Source organism: Cuculus canorus, chromosome 1 (assembly GCF_017976375.1).
Source record: "Cuculus canorus isolate bCucCan1 chromosome 1, bCucCan1.pri, whole genome shotgun sequence".
Taxonomy (NCBI): Eukaryota; Metazoa; Chordata; class Aves; order Cuculiformes; family Cuculidae; genus Cuculus; species Cuculus canorus.
The window spans coordinates 96,229,656-96,248,910 of record NC_071401.1 but is presented as its reverse complement, the minus strand read 5'-3'; the positions used below and the strand labels follow the sequence as shown (position 1 = coordinate 96,248,910).

Here is a 19,255-nt window from a genome sequence, read left to right as displayed (position 1 = left end):
ATCAGTTTATTTCTTTTCGTACCTCACATAGAGTGTACCACAGTAAAAAACAATTGCCACTTGTCATCTCAGCAAGACAACAGAGATGCTACAGTTTTAGCTACACAAACACAGACCATGTAAGTGACAAAAAGTTTCAAGTGTGATAGTCACTATTTTATCAATGGAAATTTTGCCAGAGAAGATAAATCCCATCCTGCCAGATCCATTCTGTCACCTACTCATCAGTTGGGTCACGTTTGTGTTCTTGCTTTATTCACTGTAATGTACAGTATCTTGGGGGATGTCTTATCTTTGTTATTACCTGGTTTGTTTTCTTCCTTTTTGGCACTTTAAGTAGGTGTAATTTTCTGCAAAATGTTTCTGAAGTGCATTGGGCAAGCCAAGATAAAAGCAAATATGACAGAATAAGCGCAACAACTGAACCCAAGGTCTAGTAAGTGAATTTCTGAACTTAGTCTATACCTTGACTAAAGGTCTACCTATTGCAATCATTCTGTGTGTTTGGAATTGGGAGAGGGTTCGGGACATAGAAGAAGCAGCAAGTAAACTTTATAGATACAAATCACAATTTCAATTTAAAAATCTTGTCTTCCCCAAGACATTCTTTCTAGTGTGACAAAGCAAAACTTGACTAGGCAGGTGATTACGCCTAGAGCAAAATCCATGCTGTAACTGTTAAAATGGTATGAGAGAGAGTTGCTGGAGTTCATTCCTTCCCCACCCTTGACAAGTCTGAACTACACAAGAACAACTACTAATACACTTGTGCAATATTTCAGATATCAAAGTTACTACACTTGTTGTGGCTCTGAAAAACAAAACCCGGGTTAGAAACAAACTCTAGCCTTAGATGTTGTTGAATTCACCTTGGCAACAATAAGGTCCTTAATGTAGTAATGCATGCACAAACACATAATCGAACAAAAGGAACATGTATCATTAAGCAAAAAGTCTTGCAAAATGACAAATGCTAGTGATGACTTACAGATTTATGGAAATTGTGCATGCTATCCTTATGCAGAAGGCAAATCAAACATGAGTTATACTTCCAAAAAGAAAAAGAAATTAGGTCTTCCATGCGAAGCAGAATGGCTCGGTTAGAATTGCCATTTCACCTTTTATCTTTGGTTAGATCATTAAAGACCAAGTTATTTCTGTTACTCTCTGCAGGAATTCCCGTGGATGGACCTGTTATTAATGAATGGCAGTACTCCACTATTTCAACCATTTCTGTGTATAGAACAATTTCTTCCAGTCATCAGTACTTCCTAGTCATAAGTATTGAGGAGAATGTTCAGCATTAATATCAATAACTCCTTTCTGCTCTGAAAGGATTTCTATCCAAATTGAGAGTGAAACCTTCAATGAGTTTTTGCATTACATGTTTTGTAACACAAAGACTTATAGTTACTAGGTAAAGCCATTTGAATACTGATACATTTTCATATTCTAAGAGCTTTAAAGAAAGAATTACTCATGTTGTAAAAGAAAACTGGTAAGGATATTATGAATGCACGGGGATTACTATAGAATAAGATGATGTTGGTACATTTATTAGAAGCATGTCAACTTCAGGCACAGAAGAACCAGTTTTCAACTGGAATGTTCTGGACTGCAATTTATTTCTTAGCAGATTCTCATACTTTTAATGAAATCACGGAAGTCTCTTAGGCAGAAGGCTGAAAAGCTTTCCTCTGAACAAATTCATTTGCTTGGTAAGGATGTGACCTGGGACAATATTCTTACCTTTTTCAAATCAGAATTGTTTGGAAGCTTAAAGTTCACATTTTTGGTGCAAAATCTTTAACCAGTTTCATGCATAAATACCACAACATTTACTAGAAGACAATAAAATATTTTAATTTAAATATGCCTCATACTATACAGCCGTATAAAATACTAAGCATTCATTTGAACATTTGGAAAAAAACCTAACAGAAAAAGCAAGCAACACACTGTAGTAGTGATAACAAACTGGTGGCACCAGCCAGGATATTACAACCAGAAACACAGGCAAGTTACCATCTCACAAACCTTTGTTTACAATCACCATCAGAAGGGGAAACACATTGTTACCATCCTAAGACTTCCATGGTTTCTAGTGCCCACCTTACTAGGCAGATGTCAGTGCACTAAAATGATGAAAACAAGGTTGGTATTTACCATTCCTTTTAATTGAAAGGTAGCACTGCTTTCTTAGGTTTGCTACAGAACAGAACAGCAACTACCTGGGTTTCCAATGCAGAACTAATGCTTTGATTGGTAATCATCGAAAGATGGAAAAAAGACAGAACAGGAATTATTCTAACAATTTTAAATTGAATGAAGTGAAACACTAAGTCCAGTAATAATTTGAGAAACATGGAAAAAAATCTTGGAAAGGCTTGAAGAAGTTGTGGCCAACCTTCAAAGTTTCTCTCAATTTTATTTATTTATTTTGTGTGTTAATAAGCTATACATGTATCTGGCTGATTCTTGTATCTTAGTAACACAAAATAACCTTATCCATCTCTATGTCCATAAAACACAGCTCCAGCAATACACGACATTAGCTCTTCTTAACACTTAACATGGAGAGATTGCCACTTAAGTTAGGTCCAGGACAGGCATCAAATACCAGTATTTGTTTAAACCCACAGGGCATACCAATCAAAACAGGATAATAACTGTAAGTATTACTGAAGTTCAACATATTCCTGCTCTCTGTAGTCATAGGGTATCAATTTCCATTTTGCTTAGTATAATGATAGGCCTCCAATAACACCATGTTTACACACTATGCCACAGCTTGGAATGGATTCATCTTACTTTTTAAAATACATAGTATGTATTTAAAAAACAAGGTGTGAACCTGGCCATTTAAGTCAATGCTCTGCTTCAAATGTCACAGAATGAACTTCCTTATATCAACTCCAGCTACAGAACTCATTCTCAGACCAACTGTGGCAAAAGCAAACCAAGAGAACCATGCTTTGATTTCTAAAAATACATGGAGAAGCTTCAAACATCTCCTTTCTAAAACTGATATTTTCCCACAGATAACAGCTACTATCTCTTAAGAAAACTGCTGAAACCTACTTCAAAGTGAGGCTCTCCATTTTAAGAAAACAGTAATAAAACACACTCCTGTAATCTTTATTCCTCTAAACTTGTATGTCATGAACTACTGTCTCTAAACATTAATGTATAAAAAACACTACAGCTTCTCCCACATATACCCATTACTTATATATGCATCATTACTTGGCATTAAGCATTTCTAAATACCAACTTATTTTGGAAGCAAAGCTAAGAAAATTTATATTCATGGACATACAAAGCCAGTAGAAAAAGATACAAGTGCGCAGTTTATAAAACAGTTCACATCAGGAATGAACAAGGAAAAGGCACTCCATCTCTCTTAGCTGTTCTACACACTGTGTGCAATTTTTGAATCACTGTTAAGCCTTTGCTCACAACAATTCCCATACTGAGTAGAATTCATGTCTCTCCGTTACCACTGAGAAGTTACTTTGCTGTGAATATGCAACATTAGCTTTATTTATACATTTAAGAATACTTTTTTTTTCCAAGTGAGAAAGTCAAAGCTACAGAACAAATTTTATTGAAGATATAAATTATTTAAACTTAAATAATTTAAAATCAAGTTATTTAAGGAACTTTCCTATTGCACATTTTTCCATTACTTTGCCAGATAAAAGCCTATATAGGCATTTAAAAGATTAAAATTTTAAAAGCACAAGTTACATAGCACCAAAATATGGTGCTGAAGAAATTGTATGCCTGCTGCAAAATGAGTGCCAATAAAAACAAATATAAATATATATGTATATACACATCTAATCGTAAGTCCAGGATGCTGAGATAATAAATACTTGAAACAATTTCCCAGATTTCCAGAAACATATGAGAAACTATAGAAAATAATGCAAAGTTACTTTAGAAGACCAAGAATACACATGCACAAAATCTGTTATAAGAAAAAGGTTTATAATTCCCATACTTTAATCTTTAAACCCACCTCTGTTATCGCTATGTACTCCACAAAATGACTAGCCTATTAGTTTGAGGATTTATGTGAGTCAGAACGAAGGAAGCTTCCCCCAGCTGCTTTATAATGGAACAGCCTACAGTACCCCCAGAAAACAATCCTAGTTTGTCCTGTTACGTCTCAAAATGTTGTCTTCTGCTTATCTTTCTTTCCCAGTGATCTGGGAATACACGCACGACATCCATCAACCCGCAGCATCAAAAATAAGGATGAAACTTCCTATATTTTTTCAGAGCAAACTTATATTGGTATTTCTCCTGCCATAAGTGCTGCTGTTGCCACCAAATCTGTGACCTGTAAATGCTTCCCTTGCTTATGTCTACTTGTAACCCTTGAAAATAGAACAGCAGTTCAACTTAAATGGGTAGGAGTATATTCTGGCCTCCTTGTCTGAATAATTTTTGGTTTGGGTTTCTTCGTTTCTTCTTCCACATCATTTTCCTGGTCACTCTCACATACATGGACGACAACACTGGGAGTAGTGTCAGTTGCAGCATGGAGCTCATACTTCTCTCCTGGAAGTTAAAATATTAGCAAAACTGGTTAAAAGGCATCCACTCTGTAGGAAATGATGAAAGAAATCACTAGAAAGAAAGGACTATATAAAAATGTGTAAGTAATATACAGACGACAAAAGCCTGATACCACAATACATCACATAGTGCAAGCAGGTGCACTGGCAACTGTCACGTTTACCATCTGGAAGCATTTAGGTTCTGTTTTCAAAGCAACATAGCCCAGGAGCTCTCTTAAAAGCAACTTTATATAAATTATCTTAGGCATTCAAGAAAGCATTCTACATAAGCAGTCATAAGTCTTCCTGGTGGTTTTTTTGTCAATCTAAAGTCTACAAGACTGTCCATCAACTGTACCACATTCAGGAAGAACTTTGTTTTTGTGAATGATGGCAAAACCACAGGATCTTCCTTCCCTTCAAAAGCTTTCACTGTTAAGATAGCTGGATGCTGTCCTTCTCACCGCATGCAGAGGTGCTCCAACACTGTTCTGGCATTCTATGGAGCAGCAGAGCTAGCCAGCAGGCTTCAAGCATATATAATATTGAAGCACTCTGATATAATACAGCCAGTGCACAGAACTGCTACGATGCAAGTTTTATTGACCACTGATCTGAAATATGTTTTTTTTCCATAATATAAAGAGCTGCTTTTAAATCTAACCAGGTGTTAAATTATTTTAATCTTACATTAGCTCTGGAGAAGAGCAAACTATTTCTTTTCATCACTTCCTTGATCAGCTCCCCTTAATTTTTTCTCGTGTTGCTTTGTACTCATTACCTCTTAGTGGAGAGAACAGTCTCCATTAAGACAACTACGGTCATCTGCACATCAGCTGTTCAACGAGCTGATGTCTGTGGCTAGCAGCACACTTTAGTCTGCCAAAGCTCTGAGTCTCTGCTCTGTTCCCCCAAGAAGTTTAGGGAGGGGAAGTGGCACAAAGAACAGTTCCACAGAAGAAGTCTCTTGACTCCAGTTCTTTAGAAATGCACAAGCTGTTGTGCTAGAGTAACCCCAGCTTGCTCCTTGGTACCAAGTCATTAGCTCCATGTTTCAATGAACATCGCAGTCAAGAGGAAGAGCTTTATAGGACTCAACAGGAAAAACATACACGAAAAATCTCATGGGAAAAAGGATCACAGATCTGCCAATGAGCTTACGGCAGGGCATCTCAATAACAGAACTTTCAGGGGAAAAAGAACCCGCTTTTACTGCTCAATAATCCCTTAGGTATTTATTTTAAGACCCACAGGTTTCTTTTTGATATTGCTAAAACTTAAAAGTAAAGAAAAGCATCACCCACGCTTTTGTTTGTGGTAAAGAATGCATCACTCATGGAGCAAGCTTTGAATCAGTAAGTTGCAATGTTATTTATTTATTCCATATGTTTCATCAAAAACAACTTTTATTCTAATAAGCACAGCCTTACAGGACTTCTGTTTCAAAACCAGACTTCAGGAAAATAAAATCTTTAATAAAAATACTTAGTATGTCACCAGTATTCCTGATGGACGGCTTTAAAGACTAACATGCAGGCTCATCTGCCTCGTTCACATATTACTGGGTAAACAAATGATATGCGGCAGCATTTTATACCTCCACTTCTACCTGTAGTATCTTTCCTATAAATTGTTCTCACCATTATAATTAACACACCATTTAAAAGATGGTATTTATTAAAAACTGCCAATAATCTACCCCAATTTTTATGCCACTATAAGCACAGACTTTTAACTCTCCACAAACTGCAAAGCGCTCATTTTTTACAGGTAAGATTTCCGTAGTGGTTTGTGAGATGCAGGTTGTTTTCCCTAGAATCTTTGGATATCAACAGCATACAGTCAACCATAAACTGCTACTACACAGAAAACTAATGTATGAGGCACTAAAAGATTTGCCCCACCCTCTTTTTCCCACCCTTTACTACTGACATAAAAAGACATGTTCCCTAAGCTGGTAGGTAAACAGGTATATAAAAATACTACTGTAAATTGATTCAGACTACAGTTTTTATTCTCTTTGATACCACTATAAAGATGGCCATTTTTTCTCTCCCCTAAACATAACAGTACAGTTGCAAAGATGTTAAATCAAAGTTGCAGATTCTGGGAAATATTTGCACCAATTCTCTTTAATAAGGTTGTCTTAACTGAAGTATAAAATGACATCAAAGGATGCAATCATTAATCACTGAACCCTGTGCAAAATAGGAGCTTCATTTAGTAGAATTTTACATCTACTCGGTTTAAAAAACACAAACAGCAGGTAGAACTGCTTCTCCTACCTGTAGTGCTATCTATTTTTAAAAAATAGACCTCTAAACAGTCTATACAGCATGGCTAGCTGAAATGACAAGGAACTTACAGCAGTAGAAATGAGGGGTAAGTGTACGTTCTTAACATCTCTTTTAGTTTAGACAGTTCAGAGAAAAGAGGAACTTGATACAAACTTTTTTCTCCTACCAGGATGAAGCTAAAGTTCCAAATAAATGAATAAATTGCAGCAGATGAAAATAAGAAGCAGCAAGGATTGGCAGAAATTTCTCCCTGTTAACTCCAAAAGAAAATTACGTTGATACTGATAGTAGTATCTGTAAGAGGGAAACTATGTCAGATGCAGAGGTAATTGTACCTCAGATCTCCACAGCTGTTAGCCAGTTCATTTTCTTAATCTGCAACAAGACTTCCCTGTCTCTTCAGAATGAACGTAACTACACAACTGCCTCTTTGTTTTTAGTAAGCTGCTTCTTGAAAATTCTGATGAACAAACTAATGTATTACTGAAGCAAGATTCATGCTCACTACAAATCACAAAATAGATCACATTGCGGAGGTCTACGCCCTCCAAGTGATCCTGTGGAATTACTATGTGTGTAAGAAATTACTATTTACTAATACTTTTTCTGATATTACAGATTCAATCAGTAGACCATAATTAATTTGAAAAGTTCTAGAAATTTAGAAAGTTTAAAAAGCATTTTACTCAACCAAAATTCTAGTGTTTCTACTACTTCTTACCTGGTCCTAACTTGGAGATAGCATATAAAAGGTCATAGTTAATGACTGGAGTAGCATCTTCTACTTGCTTCCAATCAACAGGTGGAGAGGCAGGAGGTGAAATCAAAAACTGTTTGTCTGGATTTGGTGGCGCCAGATGTGAGCTTCCAATGTGCAAAGTCTGAAAAAAAGCATAAACCTTAAAGCTGTTACCCTATTATCAATGAATCCATCATTCATCAGGAATTTTAAGGTTTGCCTAGATGTTATGCTGTAACAGGCACTCAAGGTGGCAGCATGTAACTATATTATCGAAATGAGCTACATGAAAGACCCAGCATACAAAATACAGACAAGCCATCACATTCGTTAACTCTGATGAAACATGCAACAAAGTACGCACATCTGCATTTTCTCATTATGGAGTTTTGCAAAAATTTCACCAGAAAACATCCCTCCGTAAAACACTTAAGTAGGAGGAAGCTCGATATGGGCTTTAAGGTCTAATGACAAATGGCGTTGAAACTCATTACCACAAGTGAGAGTAGTGAGAATTCTAGAAGGTATATAAATAAACTGGCTCCTTCGGGACTGTCTCTAGGGACACTTGAAACAGACACACATAAATTAATTTTCCCATTAAATTTATGTACGAAAATACTCAGCAGCTATCAAAAAGCATCCACATTACCAGAACCTGAGGGTTTCACATCCTCAGCAGAGGATGCTAGCCAGCTATAGAGCTACAGAGATGACAACGTCCAAGTACAAAAGTGTGCTAAACAAATGATTCGCACTAGTGAGAGCAGGAGCAACATGTAAAAGCCTTAAACATGCAGTTCTACACTTTGGATTTCCTCAGATACTACTTGCAAACGCATGTGTAAGCAAACATACTGTTGGAGGAGCACACTTGGCTTCTCCCACCACATTAAACTTTTTCTTTGACCATGCTGATTACTGTCCTCTACTCCTTTCCCCAAGTTTATCAAGACAATACGGAGGGAGATATAAATGCAAGATATGCAACAGCCTCCAAATACTTGTAGCTTTGGAATAACCTTTGATTCTCAAATCAAACTGAAAAATTAACAGTGTTTGTTAGCATGACTGAGGACATGTGGAAGCTTATCACGAGTAAGTTATGCTTTAGTACTTTGTAAGGATTATCACAAAAAGACTTACCTGAGCAAAATATAATTTGATTTCCTTGCCAAGGAACTCTGTCTTGTGCAGCTGGATTCTAGCATCTGCTGCAGATAAAGGGTTACTGAAATTTATTCGTACTCTTTTGAAGCTCTTAAAATACTGAAAGGTGATATCTCTGTCGTATGTTCTAAACAGTGATTCAAATTTGGCCTGAAAAGAAAGAACCAGAGAAGAAAGTGAATAATGTAACACTACATTTTCTCTAAAGAACTACAGAAATAAACTGCAGTTACTAGCAGGGGCATACTACAACTCTTGAATATCGATGTATTTGTAACAGCTTAGATTTAGTTTTTTTCTTCTCTCTTTTTATAACAAAGTTTTCTAACCTATCACTTTTTTTCTCTATAGCAGCTTTTTCTTTCCTTATTAAAAACAGATTATCTTTAGTAAGTGTTGGACATGATACTCTGATTTAGAGACGTAATAGAATTAGTAGAATTGGTAAGATATTGAAAAGAAATACTTGCCTTATAAAATTAATATCCAAAGGCCTTGAAAAGTCTGCAAAGCATGCCTTTGTCTAAGTGTGCAATTTTCAAAGAAACCAACATAACAGTTCTAATAGAGAAAAATGAAAGAAGCGTATTTGCAAACTAAATGTAATTTTCTTCAGTGACTCAGCATGCATAATAAAGGTCATGAACATCTCCTTTTTTAATAGCTGCTACTTTCATTTAGGAAAATGAACATACTATTACTGAAGTCTAGTTTAATAGCTTTTTCTATTTCTGGACTAATTCTAAAAAGGCTCCCACTATCTTCCCTAAAAAAATCTTAAGTACTAACCATACAGCTCCTGAAGGGCCTTTGACACACTTTCTGTTTTGACTGTGTGGTAAGAGTCGAAACTGGACCAAAACCTCCTGTCTTCATAGATCTGCAGCTGACTTAGTTTGCTGTCCTATCTGCATGAAAAGACTGAAGCACCTTTACCAACAGCTGGCTATCTCCATTTAGCACTTCAGGTTTGTGCTCCTGGGGCATTTATGCAAATCTGACTCAGCTTGTCCTTATTATAATTTATATGAAGAGTGCTTCCATTTACTTCAGGATGCCAGACCAAAGGAGGAGAAAGAAGCAGGAGGTTCTGAAGATGCAATGCTCTTGCCAAGTTTTTCAAGCTCACAGTGAGAACACAGTAACCAGTCAAAAGCCCTATTTCACTGATAGCTATATGTCAAGCATTCAGATTTCAGGCATTTTCAGATATTTTCTTTTCATAAAAGCTTACTAGAAGTTCAATACAAAGCCAAAATAAAAAAGTATGTAAAATCCCATTGCTTCATTTTTTTTTTTACTGTTGCATTTTGGATTAGTAGAAAAAAGCAACAGAGATTAAACAAGAAGGCAGCGATTACTTAAAAATTTCATTTTCTTTCCTGAAAAGCTCTGCTTCACAAACTTGCTGCCACTGTGTACAGAACTGCTCTATTTCAAAGATATTGTAAAATCAGAGCTGTCCTGCTTCTTGCTGAGCCACACTTAAGCTTCTTCAAAATGAGCTCTGAAAGAAGACCAGGACTCTCTTGACACAAAGCCTGTATTTGTTAGCCTCCTGTACCCCAGAGAGAGCTGGATGCCATCATGAAAACTAAGCCAAACCCACACTAAACTGCATTTTTAAGTTCGCATTCAACATTTAAACTCGGAGAGTACTTAGAAGATTTGAGCAATAGATATAGTTTTAAATGTGCATGATTATAGAGGTCATAAATGTCATGCTAGCAATATGACACTAAACAAAATGTTATTTTTGTCCTTAAGGTATCTTAGCAGTTAACAATTCACTGTATCAAGACTGGATTACTTACATTATATTCATTCTCATCAATTAAATATAAATCTGAGAAACTTATTAATAATTTTAACAATATGCTCTTAACTACAGTGCCAGCCAAAAAAACCCAGGAAAAGTATGAAGCGTATTATAAATTATGTGAATCTTACTACCAAATTTATAATGCAAACATTTGCTGAAAACACATATGCAAGTGAAGAAAACACTATACAAAGAAATATGGAGGTAAACTTCCAATCATTTTCAAAAACACATAGCTTAGTATCTAATACTTTTCAGAGTTAGAGTCATTCATACAGGAGCATAGTATTGCAGACTTGTAAGACCCAAGACCCTGACTTCAAACTAAAGTTTTCTTACAAGTCTAAAAAGTATAAAGGCATCTGTATTTTAAACAATCTGAAACAGCACATACATACTTTAGTATGCCAGTAGTTCACAGAAATAAAAGAGAAAAGATAATGCATACCCTTGTTTCTGCTTGATTGAAGACATCGCTATCTGCCACACAGGCAATAAGAGAACTAAAACTGTAGTTAAAATTTCTAAAATGCATTTTGTGCTTTGCCAAAGTGATACCTGCTGTTCCACAGAAACCACTGACTTTTAAGGAAGCCGTTGGTCCTGCAGGCAGCGTTTATAAAGGAAACAAGTCCAGCCCCTCAGAAAAAAAAAGGTTTCAGAGCATCCTGTATGTGACAGCGCATTCCTGAACGAAGTCCTGCATGCTTTGAGGCAGTCAGGAACAAAATGTAAGCTGCGACTGGAAAGAGGTGACGTCAGCACATTAGTCAGCTTCCCTATGCTAATTACAAGCGCTCGGGAGGATGGAAAAAACAGCTGAGGTTTGCACAGCAGCTGCTTTATCGAGCCTCTTGCAGCATAGTTTCCACTGGTAGTAATTCCATTCAGCACTCAGACAACATGCTCTTCACTGGAATGGGACAACCCATCTTAAGATGGAAAATGTTACTGCTAAAGGACCAAAGTCTAGAGTAATAGGCTGTAATTAGCCAGGAGGAAAATTTCAAGACTTCAGAATGGAAAACAAATCCCTCAGGTCAATAGCTTTTAGTAATTTTGTGGAAAAAATACATGGACTGAAATTTAGAGATTGGGAGGAACTGATTTGGGAAAGTACTTTCCTCCCCCATTAGAAAGCAACTATAAGGACTAATTAACATTCTCACTTTATTAAAAACTCAGTCAGAGCCTCAGTCTGTTGGAAATTTTTGGTTTTTATTTTGTAGTTGTGTTGGTTTTTGTGGGTTGTTTCTTCGATTTTAGGGTTATTTTTTTTTTGAAGAGGAGCTCCATCAGAAATCTGCTGGCAGGGCCTTAAGAGACAACCTGGACTACTGACAGCAGTGATGAGGTATGAAACCTACATTTCTGACATTTTCTGGTTTAAGGGTATTTGTATCCCAGTTCCAGAACATTTCTCAGAAAGTAGCACAGGACACAGGTGATTTTTTTTACTTGGGTTTTTTTTGGTTTTGTTTGTGCTTGATTTTTTTATTAATCAAGAGCCATTTACAAAATCACTACCATTTGCAGTAAGTCATTAAGTTTAAGTTGAATCCTTTCATATGCAGCTTCATATCAAAATTTATAAAGACGTCAAAATCTTAAGTGCGTTTAGTTCATTTTACTATAGCATGGGGCTATGACAGAAGCATCAAGTTTTAAGAAATACTTGCAGTCATAACTTCAAAATCTTATCTCAGATACATTTAATCATGTAGTCACACAAATTGCCCTCTCTATTACCACGAGGTCTATTTACTTGCTTAAAATTAAGGATACTTATTGTGCCACATGCTAAAATCTCCATTTACTGGTCAAACTCTGTTACTGTAGTTATCTTTGTGTAACTGTTACCTTAGCATGAAAGACTACTTGGATCAACTTCCATCCTTTCCTTACAAGTCCCACCTAAAGATAAGCTCTGCTCAGGAAAAGAGAAGGTGCTTTGAAGGACAACTCAACAACTGATACAGATACTGTCAGCGAGTTCAAACTCAACTCTGAACAAAAGTAATAGTTAACAAGCCTCTGGTGCTCCAGGAACACCTAACATACTGGGTGCCTGAAAGACAGAAGTAAATAGCAGCTCCTTTTCTCTCCCTGAGCTCCCAGAAAGATGGGATGCAGTGCCTACCCAGCCACTCAACATTGTTTAGAACTTGCTGGGCACAAATACAGTAAAAACAGGCCCAAGTTCCTAAGCTCACTACCTGTACCAAGAAATACAGATACTTAAGAGGACTCATAAACAGCCATCACACCACACAGTGAACCACCTGAGCTCACACAGAAAATCATGCCAAGTATGTCTTGAATCCTGCCCTTGCTCTGGAATTAGGTCGTTAAGTGTCTTAAAGACCTCAGAAGTGGAAGCACCAAGCATGACTCCATATACCAGCAGTCAGGATGCTCATCTGGAAAACTCGGCCATGAATCACCTAAGCATAAAAGGAAAACAGGCTTTCCACATCCTAGGTGAATGCTACAGGTACTGATAAGAAAGTAAAGAAGGTCCTCCCTTTAATCTACTGAGTCAGAGTCACTTGGTATACTCTGAGGCTACCAAGGTGACTGCAGCACCTCTGTGGGTGACAGGTGGAAAGAATATTTATTTTGTAGAGCCTCATGGGGCCTACACAGGAGGCAGTTTGAGCTGATCAACAGAATGAAGCCTTTAGCAACCTAGCTGCAGACCTTTATATAGCTAAGCGTGTCAAAGCCTCCTAGCAGTTCAGTGATTGCAGAAGTCTTCAAAAACCCTAATGTGGACTTCACAGCTCAAAGTAGGACAGGTAGATCCTCAGCACTCACACAGAATCACTAGGTTGGAAAAGACCTCCTGGATCATCGAGTCCAACCATTCCTATCAACCACTAAACCATGCCCCTGAGTATCTCATCCACTCATCTTCTAAATACCTCCAGGGACGGTGACTCTACCACCTCCCTGGGCAGCCTCTGCCAGTGCCCAATGACCCCTTCTGTGAATTTTTTTTTTTCTGATGTCCAGCCTGAATCTCCCCTGGCGGAATTTGAGGCCATTCCCCCTTGTCCTGTCCCCTGTCACTTGGGAGAGGAGGCCAGCTCCCTCCCCTCTACAACCTTTTTTCAGGTAGTTGTAGAGAGCAATGAGGTCTCCCCTCAGCCTCCTCTTCTCCAGGCTAAACAACCCCAGTTTCCTCAGCTGCTCCTCGTAAGACTTGTTCTCCAGCCCCTTCACCAGCTTCATTGCTCTTCTCTGGACACACTCCAGAGCCTCAACATCCTTCTTGTGGTGAGGAGCCCAGAACTGAACACAGTACTCAAGGTGCAGTCTCACCAGTGCCGAGTACAGAGGGAGAATAACCTCCCTGGACCTGCTGGTCACACCATTTCTGATACAAGCCAAGATGCCATTGGCCTTCTTGGCCACCTGGGCACACTGCTGGCTCATGTTCAGTCGGCTATCAACCAACACCCCCAGGTCCTTTTCCACTGTGCAGCATTCTAGCCAGACTTCTCCTAGTCTGTAGCACTGCATAGGGTTGTTATGCCCCAAGTGCAGGACCCGGCATTTGGCCTCGCATCCCTTTGTAACTCTAGACTTACATTTTTAGGCCCAGATCCCATGAAGAGGAAGACATTAAAAATACCTCTGATTGCCACCCTCAAGGCCACCTACACATAGTACTGAGGCCCAAGGAAAATGACTTTATAAGTCTTACTACAGCAACCTTTCAGATATACTTTGTCATCTAAAAAAGAACTACAGACTGCTGTATTACTGTGACAGCTGTAAACAAACCAACTACTTTTGAGAACATTTAACACCTCGCAAAACAGTTTTTTTCACAGTCTTCTCCAGATTCAAAATAAAACATTGAGACTTCCAGTGACACATACCAGGTTTTAATTTCATACGTTTAAAAAGACAAAGAAAATAAACTAGCCCTAGTCTGTTCCATTTTATCATTATCATCATCATTTGTTGATAAGGTTCTGTCCTGAGTCACTCTTATACAAACAATTCAGGGGAAAAAAAAAAAAAAAGATGGTTTGCATACTAACAGTCCATTCACGGCACAGAATAAACCAAGAACTAGTACTCTGGAAGGGGAACTCTTGAAAGTGGTCTAATATCCTTACCACTATACTTGATTAGAACAAAAAAGCAATCTACTATGTCTCAATTACTGGATTAAATAAACCATAGAAGGTAAATTATTTAATCCTAAAAGATTAATAAAGATTACCTAGAAGGTTGTATTTAATCCTAAAACCTGAAGGACCTACTTTCTCAAAAGAAAACAAAAAAAAAGGACTTTCCCAGAAGAAAAATTAGTTCTCACTACCCCAGCTCCATTTAATGAAGTGTTGCTTAAGGCAGAAGCATTATATTGAGAGCCCTGTGATCTGTTGTAGAAACCAAGAGTCAAAGTTGTAAAACCACCACTATAAAATCCTGTCAGTACTGCAATGTTTCTTCTGTGGTGTTGGGGTCTTGCAACATTTGTGAAACACATAGTAACAAACTGTCTGGAACAAGAACACAGCAAGACTATCAGAACTTCTGGATTTGATGTTCTGATACTATCAGAGTGCAGCTTTTCTTCTCCCTTGAATTCAGAGTTTGCTAGTTTCCGTCTTCTCTTTGAGACTCCCTGGTGATCTACAGAAAAGAGAACAAGGGCAAGGAGAACACCTGCTTACAGATATATTCTGTCATCCAGATACTAAATAAAGGCTGATACTAAAGAATACAAACTTCATCAGTACAACAGGATGCTGCTGTACTTCAGGCAACAAAAATCAGGGAAAATAAATGGATAAGAATAATATGACATGACAACATGGTCAGCCCTGCTTTCTCAGGTTTCACCTTTCCCTTGAAAGGTACAGATTCTGGGGCTCAAGTTTTAAAAGTTGATTTCTAAAAATTGCAGACAAGACACATTATATTGCAGATAATGAAGACCTAAAGTATGCTCTGACATCAATAGCACCTGACAGATCCTCCACTAGTAGCACTTCCCAGGCAGAGAGATTTAACACAGACTATTACTGAGTTGCTTCTGGAAGCGAAAGGAGAAACAAGGAGTCAAATGAACATATGGAATAGTGGGAACACAAAATGATTGAATGCTATAAATAGTTCTACAATTTAATCTCTACATACCGTAAAATAGGTAAAGCACAGAAGAGGAGGAAATTAGACTGCAGAAGCAGGAAAAAAAGGCAAGTCACAAAACTGACTGTTCATTGCTGATAACTACATTAGCAAAGTTAACAATCTGAGGAAGAAAATTAACATTAAAAAAATGTGTTGGTAATTCTGTCAGCTAATCAAATGATCACCTATGACCCATAAATCAGTATACAGTCCATTCTCTTCTCTCATCTCTGGCAGACTTTTACAACTGCCCTTGGAGGGTGCTCTTTATGTAATCCCTCTACTCCCACTATAAATACTTGCTGATCTTTTGCTATCAACATATAGTTTCTATTCCTGTCTTCACGTTAATTATCTTGCCTTAGCCCTTACTTAGGACCGGGATAAACATCTTGAAATTATCTAGAATGAATAATCATACTAGCTGGTTTCATTTTCCTAGTGGTTGAGAAAGGAGAGGGAGAGACAGACAGTAAACAGCTTTAAGAGCTATCAATTCGTGTCTAAAGTCCGTAGCACATACCTGAATTCAAGTGACCTTCTAGCCTGCACTGTTCCATCAGTGTGGGAGAAGCAGTGCTATGTGTCTGCATGGGGAAGGCATGCAACGGAGAATGGGACAATGTTCCTTTCTGAAACTTAACACTTATCTAGGGTATGGCTTTGGCATGCATTCAGGTAAAAAACAAAAAAAACCCCAGAACTCAGAACCACTGAAAAAGAAAGGAATATATGAAGGTCAAAATGGGCACATGCTTGATGATGTACATTTTGGAACTGCCTTTAAGGGTGCTCTGCAAACTAACACTGCAGTCAGGAAAGGGTAACATTCTCTATTGTTGGAAAACTTATTTTCCCTGCCCTTGGGATTCAACAGGTGGGTTGTTTTTCCACAGAGTTTTCTGTTGTAGAGTTTATTTCATTTTGAAATTTACTTGAGCAAGAGAAGTCACATCACTCAACCATAAGTATCTGCACAGTTCTTAGTCTCATTTCACTAGCTAAAAATGAATCTCACACATGCACACCTCCCCCAACAAACAACTCCCTCCAAAACAAAGATGACTGTAAGGAAACCTGGACATAATTTCTTTTTGCAAGTCTGACAGGATTTGTTACGAAGTAAAATTAACTGGCAGATTAACCATGCTTGAGTATACTTTTTCCTTCAAAATCCTAACAATCCACAGGGAGACTGGCAAACTTGATGTCTAAACCAGGACACTGTAAAGGATAAACACACCTACTCATGCAGACAGTATCACAGCCCTTAACTTAGCTGTACAAATATCTCCCATGCCAGGCAAACCCAGATCAGAAACACAGGGCAGGGAGGGAGTCAGAATCATCACACAACTGAACATGTTAACGGAAAATTTGTTCTTCTTTGTTGTTATGAAAAAGGTTTTTCAGCCATGTAACTACTGATTTTATATCCTACACATTCATCAGATCATCAGAAATATACTATAAAAGAAATAAGTATATACAACGAGTTAGTAATCAGCAGGTAAATAATCTGCAAAAAAACACCTTTTTAACATGCAAGAGTCTTTAGTATTATGGAAGAAACTGCACAAATAATATCTACAAATTTATTTACAGTAAAGAAATCATACAGACTACAACAATAAAAGTACACAAACTGGTTTTCCAAATTACACAGAGCTATGTGCAGTGTATTAAGTCAATGTAACACCCACACAATGACAAAATGGAAAAAGGGACACAAAGCATGGAGTTATAACCGTCATCATCAGCTCCTCTCATTAACTTTGTTTATAACGTGGAACAGCAAGCACATGATCATCCACTATTTCATACGCTTACAAGTATTTTAGTCATCAAATTTCCAGTCACAGAAGAGAAAAATTTGTGCAGTTTTAACAAAATTTAAGCATCTGATTCCACATAATAGGGTATGCAAAAGAAAAGCCTATCTGTCTATACTATATGAAGTTATGTCAAGTTCTATATAGGAGCGCCACTTGAAAAAAGTATTCAATGGCTATAAAACTGAACTATTGGACAACATTTTCTTATCTAAAAAAACAACTTTTCAGAAATCAAGCTTGAATACTTGTCAGCAACATTTATCAGAGCACTAGTTCAGCACAACTATAACTAGCATACTTCGTATGTAAAGAGTAGATGCTTATTGCAGGTAGACAGCGCTAGACTTGGTTTACAATAAAAGTTAAAGGCCACACATCCAGGGCACAGTGCCACCTTCAGGAAAAGCTTCTTTTATTTAGGGCATTCAATCATTTTTTGTTTTCCTCTTCCAAACATAAAACACAGCAGAAGAATGAGTGACCATTTTCTAAGATGCTAGGCAAAACATGTAAAAACAAGCAGAAAAGCTATTAAGATTATGCCACTTTAACTAGGATGGTACACATGATTAAGACACAAGACTCGAATAACTTCATATACCTAAAGGTACGGAAGGATAAATACCAATCAAAGGGTTGGGATTTTTTTTTTTAAAAAACCCACTACACATATTTGGCTTACATTTATTTCTGTTCAATTTCATTACCTGATTCACTATAAGTACAAAATTAAATGGGAAGGAGAAAGATCTTGGGAGATCAGTCATAAAACTTTCTCCCACGCCCATCACCGAGAAAGAGTTTGGTTTCCAATAATCAAACCAACCTTCAAGAATATAAGATGCTTCTTAAAAGTGAATGAAAATAGCTGAAAAGGACTGTACAGCAATATTATAATTCAATCCATTACATGTTGGGAGTAGGGAGGGGAGAGAAGCTGCAAGAAAAAAAATAAGGCATAAAGGTGATAGGAACAATAGTACAGTGTGTAATTCATCACGTAAGCTGTGCATATGCCATGCTAGACAAGGCCAACTATGGAAAGGGAAGGGCAGGAAATCCTTAAACAACTCTTCCCTTCTAACTTAAGCTCATTGAAGGCTTCTATAAATATAGATATCTATATAAATCCTTTCCTCAGAGTGGAGGTTAAAGAAAGAGGAAAAAAAAAAGAAAATTCCTGAAGGATTGTCTATGATTACTATCAACTAAAAAAAAGAACAAGGACTTTTAAGCCCAAATGTGTTAGTTTTTGCATACTATAGAAAAAGCATCTGTAAACTATTTACAGCACAACTGAAGGAAGTGATTTATTTAAAAAAAAAAAAGTCCCCTTACCCCTAAGATATAAAGTAATACCTCATAATCACTGCATAACTATGAAATAAAGGAATCACGAGGTATTCTTCCTACCTTTATAACCATGGAAAATCATCAGTGATCTGTCTTTTTCAAGGTTATTCATTTGAATACCAGCGTGGGGTAAAAAAACTAGACAGTAATTAACGGACAGGTGGATTTGCAAGATTAAACAATTCAAGAAAGAAAGAAAGAAAGAAGGGACATGCTAAACACATCAGCTACTAAAACAAAAATGGCCTTTCAGATAATTATTTCTTGAGTGAGGGGGCACTTCTAAAGATGAAGAACACTTTGCTTTGTAAAAAGGG

General features: G+C 37.3%; 1 protein-coding gene across 2 annotated transcripts in view; it reads right to left on the bottom strand.

Moving 5' to 3' along the window:
* Positions 1–3,538: 3,538 nt before the first annotated feature.
* The window catches only part of RCAN1 (regulator of calcineurin 1), a 46,529-nt gene continuing 30,812 nt past the window's right edge, over positions 3,539–19,255 (bottom strand). The window contains exons 1-4 of one of the 2 annotated variants that reach the window (XM_009567113.2): positions 11,045–11,964; positions 8,751–8,924; positions 7,587–7,746; positions 3,539–4,569 (exon numbers count right to left, since the gene is read on the bottom strand). In XM_009567113.2, the coding sequence (XP_009565408.1) occupies positions 4,406–4,569; positions 7,587–7,746; positions 8,751–8,924; positions 11,045–11,131 (585 nt within the window). In that variant the 5' untranslated portion in view covers positions 11,132–11,964 and the 3' untranslated portion in view covers positions 3,539–4,405. Of the gene's footprint in view, positions 4,570–7,586; positions 7,747–8,750; positions 8,925–11,044; positions 11,965–19,255 lie in introns of those variants that run through there. The other variant, XM_054067154.1, reaches the window with a different exon arrangement.